This window comes from Opisthocomus hoazin, chromosome 1 (genome assembly GCF_030867145.1).
Source record: "Opisthocomus hoazin isolate bOpiHoa1 chromosome 1, bOpiHoa1.hap1, whole genome shotgun sequence".
Classification (NCBI taxonomy): domain Eukaryota; kingdom Metazoa; phylum Chordata; class Aves; order Opisthocomiformes; family Opisthocomidae; genus Opisthocomus; species Opisthocomus hoazin.
In genome coordinates this window covers 146,139,606-146,157,856 of record NC_134414.1, presented here as the reverse complement: position 1 = coordinate 146,157,856, position 18,251 = coordinate 146,139,606, and the positions used below count along the sequence as shown (strand labels likewise).

Here is an 18,251-nt window from a genome sequence, read left to right as displayed (position 1 = left end):
AGCCCTGACCATAGCAGAGCGAAGAAAGCGTGCTGAGATATCCAGTCTCCAGCCCCAGTGGCTTTGTGTCTGTTTGACCGTGGGAGGTCTCAGTGATGAGGCTTCCCCGTTACATTATATAAAACAGTTTTTCTTCTGCTGTGGTGCTATGCCTCTGTTGAGGAAAACTGTGTTTAGAATGGGACAAACTGGGACTGTCAAGCATTAGGACTGTCTTGCATTGCTCAAGTGCCTTACACCTTGAAAGGAATACAAAACTCCGTAGCTTGTTCAGCAGGCTTTTTTTTTTTTTCTTCTAACCCCTCAAAGACTTAATATCCTTAAAATAGCAGTTTTTAGAAATAGTCTTGATTGCTTGCAATATTGCAGTGAAATATCCCTAATGCCACACTCTTACATTGTGCTTTCCTTCCGTACTTTTCAAAGAGTTTTACAAGCAAAGTCAGCATCATTATTCATATTTTACTACCAAACTCCGCCTTATACAAGATTTAAACCTTTATTGTGTAATATTTTTCTGCTCTGCTCCCCAAAGCTGGGGTGAAATCCTGGCCTACCTGAAGTCAGTGGCAGAAAGCCTCATTAACCTCCAGTGGAGCTAGAATTCTACCCTCAGTACCTGTCATCTATTTTACTTTCTCAGTTCTTAATACCCTGGAAAATTGAATTCACTGAAGCAACATCCTCTTCAGGCCAGGCTCCAGGGAATTCAAGCTGAAATTCAGTCCTCAGAGATGTGGATGGATCATAAGCTTTTGCCTTCTTGCAGATGGAGGAACAAGGCCCTGAAACCCCACTGTTCTTTCTGCAAACTTTCTAAAACATGTCGCTCAAAAAGAAAGAAAAAGCAAAACAAAGAGTATTTCTAGAAAAGATCCTTGTTTGAGTATTACAGTTCTCTTTCAACAAGCTGTTTCTAGCTGCAAGAGGATATCTCTTGCCCTGTCCAAATATTTCAATGGTACAAAAAACGGGTTCAACGATATGGGACTGAGAAAGACAGTAACTGAACTTCAGGAGTTCATTGGAGCTTAAAGTTTCAGGTGAGGTTAAGAGCAATAAAATAAAAACTCTTGAATCAAAAAAATGCAATGCAAGACCGTTTTTTTTCACTGTCTGGTGCCTCTGTAGGCTTATCAGGATGGCTTAAGCTTCTCTCTTCTTGGCTAAAAGGGGTACCATCTGCAATTGCATGTTTCTTCATGTGTTATATATAATATATGGCTGTACTCAGTTACAGTAGTCTGGCTGGGAAAGGCAAAGTGATGCTTTGTTCAATGGAAGTGCAAGCTTTATGGTTAATCCTGAACATCTTAACATTTTAGTTACCTGATCTTCTAAATGGCACTGAGGTTGGGACAAGTCAGAAGTTCAGAATTTCTGAACTCTCTCTTGTCATGAATTCATGTCTCATGGCCCATCCATGACTTTTTCTTCTTAAAGCTTTTTGTTGGGTATAAAAGCAATGACCGTAATGGCCCTTACAACAGTTTGGAGCTCAGGAGGCATGGGTTTGTTTCGCAGTCACAATTGTGTCTACTGTGTTAATAGTCCCCTGGGTGCAGCTCTTTACGTGCGGAAATTTGGGATGGTGCACATCAGCACGTGGCTCCAGGACTACAAAATTATTTTATGGCCAGCCTAAACCCTTTAAAACAGTTAGTAAATTCTAGACTTCACTTATGCTGTTTTTGTGGCCTTCTTAATCCAATTTATCTAATCTATTATAATCGAATTTTGCTAAACAGTTATTTTACGTTTAATAGCTGCCCAGAAACTGTTTCTAAATGTCTTTTTTTCATAAAAATTGCACATTGGATCAAAGCAGAACCCCAGCCTACCCCAGAGAAATCTGATTTGAGTTTTGAATTTTGGGAGCGCAGGAGTTCGCAGGCTACATAACAGCACAGCAAAGCCAATGCAAGTTTCCTTATACAGACTTCAGTCTGCTTTCTTCTTCTCATCTTCCTTTGACAGTGAGCTTGAACCAAAGTCACACAGGTGCATTCTGAGAATTGTACAGAGAATTTGGGAAGACAACTTGAGTTTCCATGCCTGTTCAGACCATTCAGCTAATAACAGGAAAGGTGCGTTGGTTTTTTGGTTTTTTTTAGGACAGGAGAGTTAAGTCTTTGATTATAGCTTGTAGATTCGTGACCACTTAACCCTAACCCCTCTGAGTTTACTAAAATTTTTGCGTGTTGCCTAGTGCCTTGATGAGGCTTCACTAGAAAGACTTTGTTTTGCTGTAGTCCGTTTGATTTGGCCTCACTGCAAGTTCTGCATGGTGATTTCCTGAACCACGTCACTGTACAGACATTCCCTCTCCCACCCAAAAATACTTTGCATGTAAGTGAAAAACATGTTATTCTTACTCAGTCACATTCAAAGCAGAAATGTATTAATTCAAGGAGTGAATCTGGTCAAAGTACCGCTCCCACTTCGCCCTGCCACGTGCACACACTTTGAACTCTTTGGAACAACAGCAAGATTCTCTCATACTCAGTGATTGAGCTGGAGAGGTAGTGGGGGTTTGTGTGCGAGGGAAAGTACATAAGTAAAAGAAACTGTTATGGGGGGGAAAAAAGAGGAGCCCTTCTGTGGCTTCTATCAGTTTTAAATTGTGTTTCACTCCTTAAGGGTTCAAATGGTTAATAGAAAGAGAAATTTTCATTGTGTTGCACACCGTACCTATGATAGTCTGGGTTTAAACTTTAAAGGACAGGTGAAAAGAGAGAGAGGGAGCTGAATGCTTGCCTTATATATTGCAGAAATTGTTCATTCGTGTGAAATGCTGACCTCTGTCATCCTGCCAAGCTGACTGGGCCCTAGGGTGAGCGGCTGCTTGAGTGCTGGTTGCAAAAGTGAAGGCTGCCTGGGGAGTACGTTATAAGGACAATGTGAAGGTTGGTATACCACAAATCTGACCTGTCTTTTTTTTTTCTCCCTCTTACATCTGTTTGAAAAGTTCATGTCATTCCTTTTTATGTTTTTAAAAATCTTTTAATCTAAACCAAAATGCCTCAATTGCTATTGAAGGCTAGTGATTAGGAGGAGAAGCTGTGAGAGTTCAGTGTTCAGTGTGGCAATGCAGATGTCAGGAAGAAGGAAAGATCTGAAATAAGCCACAAGTGTGAGGCCTATGTTTGAATTAGGTGATAATTAGTAACAGAATTCAGGTTGAAATGGGTAAGGGATCAATGAAAAAGAGTAAGGATAATTTTTACTAATGAAAGCATCAATGCAGATCCAAACTTAAGGTAACAAGTTAATTCAAAACCTTTATTTATTTTTATTCTAAGAGTTTTTATTCTAGTTACATGTGCTGATTTTCAGTCTGTAATATTAGTTTGTTCTGTACAACTCCTGCCATAACTGAAATATACCCTTCCCTCTTACCTTCTTTCCTTGATGGCCTAATTAAAAACACGTTATATCAGTATAATTTTGTTCTATATGATACAGTATCCCAAGACCCTCATCACTGTTATAACCTTGCTATGTTACTTGCTATTAAAGCTCTCACGCAGGTATTGCACCTATTCAAATAATTTCTAGTCTAATTGAAAATAGATGAAACAACTACACATGCAAGTCATAGAAGGAAAAACAAAAGAGGAAGTAAAATCAAAGTAAAGCAAATATTTTTGTACATAATTGTGATGTTTCCCAGAAGATGCAGGGGGGGGGAAACCCAAACCCTCAAAACTTGAACTCCGAGGATTGCAGGTCACCGCTGGTTTACCCTGCAAAATTTCAGAGCAGATAAAATGATGATGCAATATACTGCGTGATCACAAGAGGGCGACCGGATTAGACGCACACGTTTGCTTTAACGACCTTACCAAGCTTTTGTGACTTGAACCTGTTTTCAAAAACGTTTTCCTATGGACTGTGAGTCTCACTTCTGATTTTCTTCTCACTTCTGAAAAGCATGCTGCTACTAAGAAATCCTGATATGTCGCAATCTCTTTCCTAGCTCCAAAATGCTATCCTTCCCTTTCTTTATGCTGGACAGGCTTTTCTAAATCTTGGAGGAGCAGATGACCTTGCTCTGCACTGTGGAACTGGGCAGCTCTGGTGAATGGGAGGAGAGTGGAGTACAGGTCTCACAGACTCAAGGATACAGGGGTGGCTATGGAGAATAGGAAGAGTCTGCAAGATTATCAGTTCCTCCATCACTTCCCAAGCTCAAGTGTCATTAATTCATGCTGTGCCTTGGGAATACCACTTTTGCAAAGCTTTGAAAGGATATACCAAATTCTAGTACTTGCTAACAAAGATGATGACTGGGAAAAAAAACCCAAACCCACAAAATCTCTATAATAATAATTTCTAAATTCGCTCTTTGTAGCGAAGATTTGCCATATCCGCTAAAGCAGAGTAGAAACCCAGCCAGCAGTAAAGAAGCTGTCTTGGTTAAAAGACACTCTGCCTCCTGCCAACAAGGCTATTTAGTGTTTATCTCTATTACAGCCATCTGTAGCTAATTGTATAGTTATGGTAATAGTGCCCTCCAGAGGAATTTTGAAGGAATTATAATACTTGGAGCTAATACAAAAGATGTTTTAAAAGCGACTGCAATAGGAAAATGGAATATTATTAAATGATAAAATACTTGAACCTCGGGGGGGGAAAAATCTCAGTATCAAAGCTCTTTCTATTTTGCATGTGCATTTACAGCTAAGAAAACCATATCCTAGTTACAATAGGCTTTTTCATAGCCTGATAGCAAACACGAAGTTTGCATAACTCCATATGAATCAAGGATATAAAAGTAGATCAACCAAGCGTAGAATGAGCTAGCTATTCCTAGTCTGCAGCAGACATGAGCAGTGTATTAGGAGTGAGCTCCAGTCTCAGTCTAGGATGCCGGGATTTTTCCTGGACTTGCTGCTATAATGTTAATTGAGGCAGTCAGAGGTAAGTGCAGATGTTCAAGGAGTTCTGTGGATGAGGTTTATTTTAATATCAATATAAACCAGGCTTATATTCTCAAATTACAGTATGGAGGTTTTTTTCATGGTCATGCTATGATACTAGGCCTCAAAGGAAGGGCACGTTTCTGTGGTACAACATGATCTCTTATTTTAGACTGTGTCCTGGAGGCCTGCAATACAGTGTTTTGACAGGACACCTCAGCACCTGAATGTCAGGTGTATTTAAACTTTTACTTTTTTTTTTAAGGCTTCTCAGCTGGTGGGGTCAAATTGCTCTGCTTTGTATTCTGAAACTCCTGTCCCCTCCTCCTCCAAAAAACCACCAGCCCTTAGCAAAAACCGAAATGACAGCAAATTCTGTGTTCATTTGCTTTTAGGCATACTGCAGGCTCATGTTTGACCTGAACACTGCAGGTTTGCAGTCAGGTGGCCAGGCTCTGAGCTTTGCATCAGGAGAGCTCCCACGCTGACTCTGCCAGAACTGGAAGGAGCAGTCTGGTGTTCCTGTGCTTGGGATCAGATGAATCTGGTAAGTTCAGCACTTCCTTGGGAAAAGAGGGAGGTGGTTGTGCTGCTTGTGATACAGGGTCACCACCCTCAGTCTAAAACTTCTAAACTGAGGTTTCTTATTTTGCATGAACCTCAAAGGGGAGAGTGAAGAGAGCTAGGCGTAGGCTGGTTGGGCAGGGGTGACAAGACATCACTGCTGAATGTAGGGAATGTACCTAACCCCAAAGATTCCTCTTTTTTCATTTTCCCTGGCAACTGTGGTGAGAAGTGTGCCTCTCCCTGTCTGCATTCAGGTCATCTATGCGTGGTGGTTTTGGCCATCTTGTAGGCCATGGTGGTGGATGGTACTGCTTGTTTCTTTTATAGTAGTGAACTGCGACCCTCTGCCCAAAACTACCAGGAAATTACTGTCTACACAGAGACTATTGAACTTTTTGAGTGAGGGGTTTTCACGGGCTGTGCAATGGGTGGGAATGAGTAGAGCGCTGTCTTGCTTTTCACCCTTACTTTCCTACCCCAGTGCTTGCCAGATGATCTGATCTCATTGTGAGCTGGGAACCTGTCCCTGGAAGTTACCAGCCTCCTGTAGAGGCCGTTGTACATGGAGACTAAATCCTACTCCTTTTTCTTTCCCTGGGGTATTCCTACTTCAGCGCAATTTTCTCTTGCCCTCTGCGTCTGGGCCTAGCAGTTCCCCCTCCAGGCTGTACGAGTGTAGCAGCTCAGCTCTGGTGTGAAGCACCGTGCTGCTGGCTCCCTTCTTGGCATCAATTTATTTCCGCACTTGAGAGGAAGACAGAGCAAGGTGGGGAGGCCAGTGAAACAGAAACGAGAACGGTTGGCTGGGCTGCCCAAAATAGTGCAAGGCAGAACACAAATTTAAATCGTGGCTACTGCAATGAGATGAGTGCCTTTGGTATCATTCAGTAGGGTGTACATTTGTCACCACAGAAATGGTGCGGCATGAGTATCTCGCCCAGCCCCAGTGGATGCACCTCACCTATTTAGTTCTACAAGTCCAGTGAACAGGGTCTTCCCTGTTGCTCCCCTCATTTGTAAATACAAAAATATCGTTAGCAGGCTTGCACAGGACTTGACACAGCAAAGAGCAGTTGCTGTTGTAAGAATAATCTGTGCGGTACCATTGATGGGGAAGGTACTTTGAGGTGACAGATGAAGCTGGATTCTCAGCGCTGCAAGTATCTCTTTGCCAGCCACTCATTCGAGAGCTGGTCCAATTGTGGTGGAGGGCTGCTGTGAGCTTAATTTCACATAGCAGTTTGCAGAAATATGCTTTATTGCAGGTAAGCAGTCCCTTTGCATTATTTATGTGAAAACTCATGTAAATTATTGTTGGCTTTCATGCTGCAGGTAGAGTTTTAATGAAAACAGTAATGAATGCTTTGCTGGCATGCATAGGCAACCTAAGTAAGCAGCCAAATTAGCTATCTAAGCAGATGCTTTATGTCCTGAATTGCACAGAAGGAATGCTGTTCGGTTGGTTTAAAAATTATATATATACTCACAAACAATTTTTTTTTTAAAAGCAAATGTTTCGGTCATACTGTGAGCAATTATGACAGTAAAATTAAAGTCAGAAGAAAGATCTAAGAAGCTACCCATGTGCAAGAAGTTCAGGGAAAATTTAGAAATATTGCGTTATTTAAGATGTTGTGGCACTGCAGTATGTGCACCATTGCAAATGTACACAAGCATCCTTGTGGAAAGACAAACTGAGACAAGGTTGATACTGTGTAAGCAAGCTGTTGTTTTGGCTTTAAATGCCTGTATTTTTATGCTTAAACAGTTATTAACTTTTTTCTTTGATAAAGACAGTAGAGCTGATTCAGATGTTATACTAGGTTTACAGTATCTACTAGCTTGTGGTGTTGTATATACTGATTTGTAGTATAAACCTAGTGTAAGGTTTTTTAGTTTCACTGGTTTTACTGGAGGGATCCAGGGCATCAATAAGAGAAAAAGACTTGGTCCTACTACTTCATCTGAATACTGAGCAAGCCACTGAGCCGACACATCGTGTGAACCGAAGGTCCACTCACAGCAAAACCCAGCAAGGAGTGCAAGTGGGTCTTTATTACCATTTCCCCTTCCCTTTTACGTGGTCACTTAGGAGCTGAATTTAAAGCCAAACTTAACTTATGTCCTCTGTGAGGCAATCGTGATATTAACAGCTCCCGGAGGCGGCATGGCTGGGCTACAACAGCAAGGTCGCCCTGGCTCTGTCACCCTGGCTCAGGTCTGCCAGAGTGGCCAAGCTCTCTGCTTTGGGTTGTTCTCTGCTCTCCTTCTGCTTTAGCAATCCTGTAGAGCCCCATGCACCACAAGCTGCAATGGGAAGGGGTCTTGGCGATTAGCCAGCTCACAAAATTTTCCATAGAAGAAAGCCTGCTTTCGTGGCTAGGGAGCTTGTCTTAACAGTGTGCTAGTATCACAAGACTGTGCTTTTATATTTGTACAGTCTATGATATGAACAATTTCTGGAAGGTCAACAAACCCTATTGAATACACTGGAATGAAAAGCTGAATCTCACAGAAAGCCATTGAGCAGGCACGCTGGACTGGGGAGATGAAAAGAACAGCGTAAGAAAACAGTGGAAAAAATCGCTTAAGGTAAGGGAAATGGAAGAAACCAGCACAAAGTGAAATTTATAAAGTTGTATGAACGAAAGCTTTGGCTTTAAGTACTCCTGAGCATTGGGGTATTTGAGCTGAAACTTGTGGCTTGACTTCTTTTCTGAAGTGTTTAAGCTCTTTTCTTGGGTCAGTTAGTGTTAATTAGGCATTTATATGTATGAATACATATATGTTAGGCGTTTTTAGAGAGATCTATATATACATATAAATATACACACATATACGTGCGTTTATGCATATTCATGTATGTTTACATACATATACTTATATGTAAGAATACATATGCAAGTGTGTGTGTACGTGTGTGTATATACACATAAAAATCTGCCTGCTTGTTTTATTTTAACTCTTAAGATGGTTGTGGTAAGACCGTTCTCCATTTCAGCACTTCATTTTCTCAGCAATTTGATTTTTTTTAAAGCTGGAGTAGTTGTTTCTGCCAGAAACAGCACACTTTACTGGAGCTGTTCCTTTCAGAGGATCAAAGTACAAAAGATGATCAAATAAAAGGAGAGATTAAAATCAATGGTCTACACTTAGTCATGGCTGGTTTTCCAGTCTGCATGTGTTGACTGTGGAGGTTGGTCTTTCGCAACAGCCGGTTTCAAACCTCAGGAGGGTGTTGGTAACTTAGTAACTTCGTATATTATATGTAGGTGTCAGCAGAGGCTGTGAAAGTGTTTTCTGTGTAAAACAAAATGTTTCCTATTTATTTTTCTTGGAAAAGTGAAATGCTTCCTTCCTGCTCTTTCTCACTCTCTCTCCTTTCCTTGGCTTGTTCTGTGTGAGTAAACAGAGGAGTGTTTTCAGAATTGGAAAGTCCTGTTTGCCCTTTACACCAAATGTCTCTTTTACCGATGAATCATTTGACAATGTGTTTGTTGCAGCTTCTGTTTTCTTTGCCCAGCAGCATCTACTTTGCTGGGTTTTTCTACGCAGGTAGGGAGGCCCAGTCCCTGCTTGATGAAGCTTGTAAGTGAGAAAGAAATAAAATGGGCCTGTAGTACAAAAAAACCCAGGTCTTAACATCTTTTTGGTACCAGAATTCTTGTTCATCTGCTGCTTAAACACAACAAAATCTTGACATTGATCACTTTGTTTTCACCAGCACGTGGAAAAACCCCTTTGTACCTATGTAGCTTTGCTGATACCTTGTCATTGCGTTGGTGCGGCAGGACTTTGGAGCAGTGAGCTAAGAGGAGGAGTATCACACCGTCTCTGATCAGGATCTCAACCATCATTAATCTTTCCCGTAAAGGTCGGCCTTCCAACAGGGGCCGTGTTTGTCAGAGATGCTGATACTTGTGATGACATTCCCTGCAGCCAGACAGAAAGCTTAATTGCCACTGTGCTTGACACAGAGATCTCTGTTCCTTGCCTCACAGTTTTGGGGAGATGACAGTAGGTGGCACTGGAGAACAGTAACACAGACGGCTGGCTCCCTTGCGAACTGGAGCAGTTTCCTCACTGGAGCTCTGTTTAGCCAGTTTTCTGACCCCACGGATTGCTGAAACATTTTGCTGCATTCCCTTTGCAAGCCTGTTATTACTCCAGACCTGGAGGTTTCAAATGCAAGGGTGCGATTTGGGAAAGCTCCAAACTGTGCGTGAAGCAACACTGAGAGCAAAAGCCTGCTGAAGATGCTGTATTTCATCCTGGTCTGTGTTAGAGTGACGATTTTGCCAGCTCTGCCTGCAGCTTGTTGTCAGACCTAGCTCGCATGAGCGCGCTCACACGTGGCTAAATCAAATACATGATTTTTCCTTAATCAGAGTGAGGTGTAGGCTCCTGCCGGTTGGTGGAGCAGCGAGAGTAGCTAACAGAAGGCAAAGAGGCATCCCAGGGAGTATCCCGTTTTCTTTGTCTCTCTCTAGAGATTTTGTCCCACATGCCAGCAAAAGAGGAGGAGGCAGTTCTTGGTAGTTCTAGGAGTCAGGGTAGAAAATGACTCAACAGTTTCCTGCCTACTACTTCGGTAGGAACCAGAAAACAGAAAAATAGTGGCCACCTTGAAAACCTAATAAGATCCTGAAAATGTTCAGAGTTTCCCAAGAAAAACCTTCATAACCTTGTCCTGGAAATTGCTGTGGGAAGAGAGGGGAAGGTATCCCCGCTCAGTTCATATTATGCGTATAGCCTTCTGTGTTTACTTGGGAATACGAGCTCTTCCCATTCATATTTCCTTGTTTTTCTTGATCCTCTTCCTTTTATAGGGTCCAGTCACTGTGAGATGAAGGAAGATCACACTGCTGTAAACTCTGAAATGGCAGCTCCTAAAATTGGTGTGTTCCTCTCTCTCAGGATGGCTTCACAGTAATCACTGGTAACGACTATAGTACAGCACAAATGCCACCAAATTGTTTCTGGAGCAAGTTGACATTTTAAGGGTTGGAGAATATATGAGGAAGAAATGCATCACCTTTCACCAACTGAGAAAAGTTTTGTCCTTGGCTAACTGCTTTTAAATCATAATTACATTGTTGACATCTTTTTGTTAAACTTCGAAGGGCAGAGCTTTCCCTATAATGCTTTATCAGGTTATTACTTCATTCAGTTTATCAGATACAAGATATCTGAGATTAATCATTAACTTTAAATGCTTTATCCTAATCTGTTCAGTCTTACTGCATGCCTTTTTATAACAAATATTGTTTTGTTGATACTGACTCCCTCACTGTTTTTGAGGATGGTTTCCTGACTGTAACAACCTTGGAGTAGACTAGGATTGGGATTTTGTGTGAATTCTGAATAGCCACTTCAGTGAAGCAATTTATACCTTTTTAAGGAATGGTATGAAGTGTGGAGACAGATGGTCTCTAAGGGAGCTCCCTCTGCATAGTGCCTGGAGTAGCCTCTGCTGCTGCCTTTTATGGAGGGTCCTGTGCTTCTTGAGGTCTAGGAAGATGTTTGTGACCAGTGCTGTATTTATTCTGGCTTTTCAACGGGCCCTTTGCAGAGGGGCAAGGCTTCAGGGCCTTCAGAGGACAGATTTAGATTAGATATTAGGAAGAAATTCTTCACCATGAGGGTGGTGAGGCACTGGCACAGGTTGCCCAGAGAAGCTGTGGATGCCCCCTCCCTGGCAATGTTCAAGGCCAGGCTGGATGGAGCTCTGAGCAGCCTGGTCTGGTGGAAGGTGTCCCTGCTCATGGCAGGGGGGTTGGAACCAGATGGTCTTTAAGGTCCCTTCCAGCCCTTACCATTCTGTGATTCTACAATGATTCAGCAGTCTTTGGGAAACATCCCAGCATAAGGGAGGTTATTCCCCCATTAGGCTGTTCCAACTCTGCATAATGAGGAGCCAAAGCCAGAGGGCCTCTCTGCCACCATGCAAGATTTGTACTGTCCCCTTCTCCGGTGAGTAGAGCTAGGAGCGCCTTTCAGAGCACACGCCACCCAAGCAGATAGATGGAAGCTGCATGAAGATGCAGTAGAGCAAGATTTCTGAATCGTGTTCTTGTGCAGAAGTCTGAGGCAAGTCTTTCTGTTGGAGAAGTTGTCTTGTTTTAAGTATGTTTGATACCAGTACTGAAAGCGCGAGATCATTACCACCATGTTTAAAAAAAAAAAAAAAAAAAAAAAAAGTGGGGTTCCCAAGTTGAGAAAGAGAACAGATAAAGTGTTACCCTTTTATTGTTACTGCTGTTTGAAATTTCCCAGAAGGAAGATGTGGGAAAGAATCATTACCACAGTAAACCGGTTAAACAGGAAGGAAAGCTTCTGACTAAAAAGTTACACCCTCTTGATACTGAAAGCACATAGGTCATCTGAATGTGTCTGTGAACAGGAAGACGTAAGAGACTGTATATTCTTCTAACAAATTGTGTGTTTCAGGTAAGAGATTGCAACAGATATTCTTGCTGCTTAGCAAGTGGCCCAGTCGTCTCCACCTGGGTTCCAGTGAAAAGGGAAAACTGAGCCCACAGTGCCTCAAGCTGTTTTACTAGAATGCATGTGCATGCTGAAGTAAGGAAAGGATTTTTGTGTGCATAAATTACAATTGCAACGTTGCGAGCATTGTGTGATGCTGTGAGATCTCTTGATCTGTAGTGAACATTTGACAGTATTTGTTGGGAATCTTCTTTAAAACCTGCAATGCCAGAACCACATGGTTATGTGAAAACATGACTATCATTTAAAAGGAAAAGGAGGGCTTCATAGCTGTGGGAGAAAGCAAGCCAAACTCTCCAAAATGTGAATTCAGAAAACACAAGGCAAAGAAAATTAACCTAAAAACTTAACCTTTTTTTAATAAAATGCACTAAAAATTTTGCCTCACTAGTGATTTTTCGGAATTCGGTGTTATCTGTGCGCTTTGCACAATTTAAATGGAGCTATAGGGGCTGGCAAAGAGCCAAATCCTTTCCTGAGCTTTGTATGCTGTCAAGGATCAGGAGTTGGCCCGAATACAGAGCCTAGTCCTACTAACTGAACTAGTAGCTAGGACTTAAACTACTGGGATTTATAGCGTGGCATGCTGAGTTTCCAGGCTAAATGGTTGGTTTTAAATGCAAACCTATATAAAAGAGACAGGGTGCTCCAGTGCTGTATGAGTTTCTGCTCCCTGCCGGGCTCTCCACCTGCCATGCTCCGGCCTGGGAGAGGGAGCCCGCTACATCGTGCAGACTTCGCGTTACTCATGTGGACTTCCCAGCCCACTGAGGAGAACAGGGGAGTGGAATGCACAGACCAGCCTTTGGCACCGTAGCTAAACTGCCTGTCTTTAAAGCAATGCTTCTCCTGAACAGTGTGTAGAGTGCAGGAGATATGCATTCATATACAGATAGATGGAGGTGGGCGCTCTGTGTGAGGGTGAATATTTGCCTGTTGGAGAAATGTGGGATGTTACATATAAAAGCCTTAATGGTGAAAAAGCAGGGTTAGCTTTTACACCTTTATGTATCATTATAAACAGAATTTGTTTGAAATGTAAAGAAAATATTTTAGAAACAGTTCAAATAGTGTAAAAGGTATTGTATTTTCTGTGCCTCTATTAATACAGTCTTCCAGGTAGCAAAACTTTGTGAAGGAAGATGGGTCTGTAGGGAGGCATCATTCTTTTATTTTTCCTGAAACATTTCAGTTCTCAAGAAAGGGAGAGTGGGGGAAGTTATCTTTCCTCCTTTAATAGATATATACTTTTCTTTCTTGTTTTCTTTCTTTTATTCACCTGCTATAGAAATGAGAAACAGAGGATGTTATAAATGAGGACAATTTAAGAAAAAAAATTCTTATTGCTATGCTTAGCAGTTTTTTCTGTGAAAAAGCACGTTGTCTTAATCTAAAAATGTGGTGATCTCTGACGGAAAGGTGCAGGGACTGTAAATGAAGTTCATGCTTAGATCACCATTCAAAGTGACGTGCATCATTGTGGTTATCTGGCTTACTGTAATGACATAAATACTTTTTTTTTTTTTTGGCTCAGTTAAAGCAAACCAAACCACATAACACATAGAACCAGTAAGTTGAGTGCTTGAAAGAGTAGTTCAGCCTCTAACCTGGAGATTTCATTTCAGCCTATTTAAGTTTTCATTTCTCTTCTCGTTCTTCACTGTGGGTGACAGGAGCCTATGTCACCTAGAGTTTGACTTCAAATAAAACAAAAAATAAATAAAGTTGTGATGAATACTTTCTGTTGTAATACAGATTTTCATTGCAAGGCACTATTATCTAAGCTAATACTGTATAGATCTTGCGGACATACTGGAAAAGCTATTTCTGGAGCTAGACTTTAGCAATTTCTGAGCACGCTTTTCATCTTGGTAGCTTTTTTTTTCTTGCTAGGGAATAAATTTTTTATTGGATTATTAAATCAGATGTTGCTATTTCTTTTATGTGATAAAGCACCCAGCACAACTGTGTACTTTATTTGGTATTGCTACTCCACGTCGTTTGTGTTTTTGGGCTACATCTGTAACAGTAAATGAAACAGGCCAAAGCCTTGAGGGCAAGTGGCTCAGAATAGATTTTGGTTATAGAACTAAGCTTTCTTCCTAAAAAAGATACCCTCATGCCTACTGACAGCAGTATCCAGTACATGCTGCCCGTGTGAACCACAGGAGTATTTGGCACACACCAAAATCATATCAGGAAGCTTGCTAGTAACAGCGTGAATGATGGCGAGCTTCTGCAAAAGCTCATGCTCTTGCTTGTTAATTTACTAAAAAAGATGCAGCCTCAAGCTTTGAAGATACATCTGTTTTGAAAAACAAAGAAACAAAAAATGCTTAAATTTATCTATTTATAGATATGCCATGTCCAGGCTTTTGGGATGTGGTGTTTTGAATATTAACTGGAGATCCATGTCTTCTATGACTTAACTTTTCTTCACCTGATTACACAAGGATAAAAAGTGGGAGAATACAAATAAGTCTGAGGCACAAAAAAAGAGGAATATGTGAATGAAAATGCTGCTAAAGTGATCATTAATGTGAAGATTTCCTGCCTGCTTGTTTTAGATTCCGGCACTGTGTGTTATACAAATGTAAAATAATGGAAATAATATAGAGATTTTCTGTAATATTTGTCAGAACTAGTATTTTAGTATTTAGATCAGTTGTTTCAGGCGTCCTGTTGCTATTATTTAGGAGTTCAGGATAACAATAACAGTAGTTCAGCAATAATAAATATGTCTGGAAATAAGGATCAGGCAAAAGAGTACTCAAGCTTCAGATTAAGAAAATATTTCCACTCTGAGGAGAAAGCTCTAACGCAAAAAAAAGACCAAAGAAGTGTACTGCTTTCATGATACTAGATATTTCGATGTTTAACTTTTATTCTGTGCTTGGTTTCAGTGGGTGTGTAGCTCCAGTTCTGAACATTACTCCCTTGACCTTGGAACTATTGTAAGACTTCCCTGAGGATTAGTAAAACCGAAGCAAAGAATCAGCCATGGCATACTTTGGGATGGTGCCTTTCTCACATAATCGGTTTCGTGAAGGACAGGCTGGGGACCAAGCGTCTCACCCAATGTACCAGTCTGGTTCAGCCAGAGAGGTCCGTCTGGGATTCGATCGAATAGTTGATGAAGTCAGCAATGAATTTTTTTTTTATGGTTCATCACATGCACATCATCATGAAGAATTTTTTTTCCCATCAGATGTCTTTGGTCTGAATGTGCCTGACCCGCAGTTTTGTGACAAGCCTCTAGTTGCTTATCCTATCTCTCACGAGCAAGAAGGCACGGTGTCACCGACGGTTGGCTTCAGATCTTCTTTACTGTCTGATTACAGAAACTGCTCTCTGGTGGATCCCTATCCCTACAGTCAAGAGAGAGGAATCTATGGAGTAACTCCAGTCACAAATGTGTTTCATTCAAATGTGGAAAGAGGCCACACAAATCTGAGTTTTCAGATAGGCTTTGACAATGTAGACAATCCATGTCCCGTTTTCTTAGACAATTATCCATTTGGACAAGAAGTGAGACGTGAAAGTGGAAATGGGGAAGCCTGCTTAACCGACAGTTCCAGAAGATGGGACATAGGACTTACCTGGCCCAGCAGCTCTGGACATGACAGAGAGGTATTTAAATTTTCTCATATTAACAGTGCTTAAAGTTCTTGATTCTTGTTTGTGTCCTTGCACTTTGTGTATTCACTCCCACTCAAGCAACATGGATTAGAAGCACCTGATTTAAAGACCTGATGAAAAATAAAACTTTTATGCCTTGGGGGAAGCAAAAACTTTTGCTCATGTGGAGAGATTTTTGTTATGCCTCTTATGATTCAGCTGGCCGAAAGCAACTATGAGACTTCTTACTCCCTTCTTATTTGGTCCTTGCTGCTTCCAAAGGTAGAGATGTGGGGAGGTGTCAAGTATATTTTTCCAATAATTGTTTAACTTGATTTCTTGGCAGTCAGAATTTCCCACAGTATTTTTGTATCTTTACAAGGAGGATGCCCTCAAACAAACAGTACATGATTAGTGAAGAGATTTTTATACAGTATGAAAACCTCTGAGCATCTTCTTCCTTTAATTCTAACATCAGAAAAGAACCCAGCAGACCATAAAAAATAACTTTTGAAGGCAAGGTGCCTACTCTGGCTAGTTAATGAGGATTTTATAGTGGCAGAATATGTGCCCTACCTGTTGCATGTTGTAACCAACTTATACTTAGGAAGTCCATACATTTCTGCAACCTACCTATTAAAATAAGACTTCATTTTAAAGTAATAAGGCCAGTTCCTCACCTAGTATAAAATGAAGTATCTCCATTGACTCTAATGGAAATTTGCCATTTTAAACCAGAAGATAATCTAGATTATGGTCTGGAATGCTCCAGTAGGCTTGTTTTATGGCTCATTGAACCATAAAACTACCACAGAGAGATAGGTACAGAAATGTAGAATAAGATGTGTTTCAAAGAGGTAAAATAGAAAATCTGTGTGATCTGATATGAAACCTGAGATTCAAAATAACAAAACACTATGCCGAATCTGTTTTTCTGATGAGCCAGATTATTGTCTGTGTCTAATTTGGCTGATATACCCTGATGCTGAGAGACAACACATACCATGTCCTCCCTTCCCCAGGTTCTGCATGCACTTATGTGTGCATCTATAATTATTTTCTAACAATAGAGGTATCCACTGTAACTGTGGAAGCTGGATCCTATGACACACACTCTGTATTTAGCTGTCTTTTTGAAGCAAATACTTTATGTTTTTTTCCTCCATCCATCAGGTGTTCATAGCGCCAGCTGTGGTTCTGCTGGTTTTAATAACAGTGTCTTACGGGACTCCCATGACACTCTGATGCTATATCTCTCCTCATTTTCCTTCTTTCAAAATCCTGACATAGAGAAGGAAGAAGAAAATGATAAATCGTTCCTTTCCTCTATTCATGGTTAGTATTCTGAATCATTGTAGGAATCCTGAAACAGCCGATAGGATACCTCTGCACCGTGAATATTAGAAGACAATTTAGGTTCACCTTCTGCTTTTAACTCCCGGTGATCACAGTATCATAAAGCAAAGGGGAAGAGACACTTGATTGACTTGTTTCTAGGTCTGTGAATAGGGAGAACTATAGAAGTAAACATATGCACACCCAGACAGATGGGGAGGCAGGGGGGGAGGGGAATAGAATATATCTGAGGACAGGAACTCTTAAGACTTATCCTGGGCACCACATTTTGGAAGTGCAGTGATAAATACAAAAGAGAAGGGGATGGACAGGTGGAGAGACAAAAGGTTGTTGCTTTTTACTTGTGATAGGAATGCTGAAGCATGCTGACATCATGATGAAATGGACAAGCTTGCTCATGAGAAAAGTAGAAAATAGTGGGATACAAACGGGCAAGAGGAGATTAAATTATGGTGTCAGAAGAAGACGTGCAGAGGTGCTAGAGGAAGCAGGCATATGAGAACAGGCACAAACACTTCTGTGACAGAGGAGGAGAGAATTACAGGGGAGGGAGGAGAAGAGATGAGTGAGTCAAGGGCGACTACAAGCGAATGTGTGGGAGGATTTGATTGTCAGGGAAGTATGCGGGCTGTTTAGCTAGAAGAGGAAGAAATGGGAGAGAGGTGAGAATTGATTAGTAGCAGAAAAATCAGTGTCGTCACAGGAATTCCTTCAGGGAGAAACAGCCATGTCAGGATTGAAAGAGAACCAAGGCAAGGGGCTGGCAACTGAACCTTAAGATGGTAAGAAAGGGAAAATAAGAGTGAAAGAAAGTTGAGAGAGAGAAGGGTAAAAAAAACTGTGAAGAAGCACCTAATTGCTACTGGGCTGGGTGTTTTGGAAAAGATAAGGGCTGCAGGGTGACAGAGCTGATGCCGAGTAAGACTGTCAGAACGATTAGAAAAGTGGAGCACCACAGCAAAAGAAAGAGAGCGAGCACAGATTGGATTGGTGAGGTCTGGGAGGAGTAAATGATGTATCTGAGTAGTAGGAGATGAGAACCAGGACTGCAAACAGAGTGAAATGGAAAGGATGCTGAAACATGGAGACTAGCGCTAAGATAGGTCTTAGCTATGCAAGATCAAATATTCACATTGCTGAAATCATACTGTCATTCTGATCCTTAGCTGTTGGATGCAGTTGTATGGCCCTAGGCTTTATTTAATGCATCCTAATCAAATATGTCCAGTGTAATAAAGGAAACATTCATTTTCTCTGGTCTTGTCATCACTAAGTTTCTTC

At 41.2% G+C, this 18,251-nt stretch overlaps 1 protein-coding gene across 3 annotated transcripts in view; it reads left to right on the top strand.

Moving 5' to 3' along the window:
* Positions 1 to 18,251, top strand: part of PIK3C2G (phosphatidylinositol-4-phosphate 3-kinase catalytic subunit type 2 gamma) — a 310,696-nt gene that overhangs the window by 82,239 nt on the left and 210,206 nt on the right. The window contains exons 2-8 of one of the 3 annotated variants that reach the window (XM_075440297.1): positions 1,978 to 2,087; positions 2,772 to 2,906; positions 5,318 to 5,469; positions 7,930 to 8,081; positions 10,319 to 10,428; positions 11,766 to 11,939; positions 14,900 to 15,626. In XM_075440297.1, the coding sequence (XP_075296412.1) occupies positions 14,997 to 15,626 (630 nt within the window). In that variant the 5' untranslated portion in view covers positions 1,978 to 2,087; positions 2,772 to 2,906; positions 5,318 to 5,469; ... (2 more) ...; positions 11,766 to 11,939; positions 14,900 to 14,996. Of the gene's footprint in view, positions 1 to 1,977; positions 2,088 to 2,771; positions 2,907 to 5,317; positions 5,470 to 7,794; positions 8,082 to 10,318; positions 10,429 to 11,765; positions 11,940 to 12,006; positions 12,072 to 14,899; positions 15,627 to 18,251 lie in introns of those variants that run through there. The other 2 variants (XM_075440305.1, XM_075440313.1) reach the window with 2 other exon arrangements.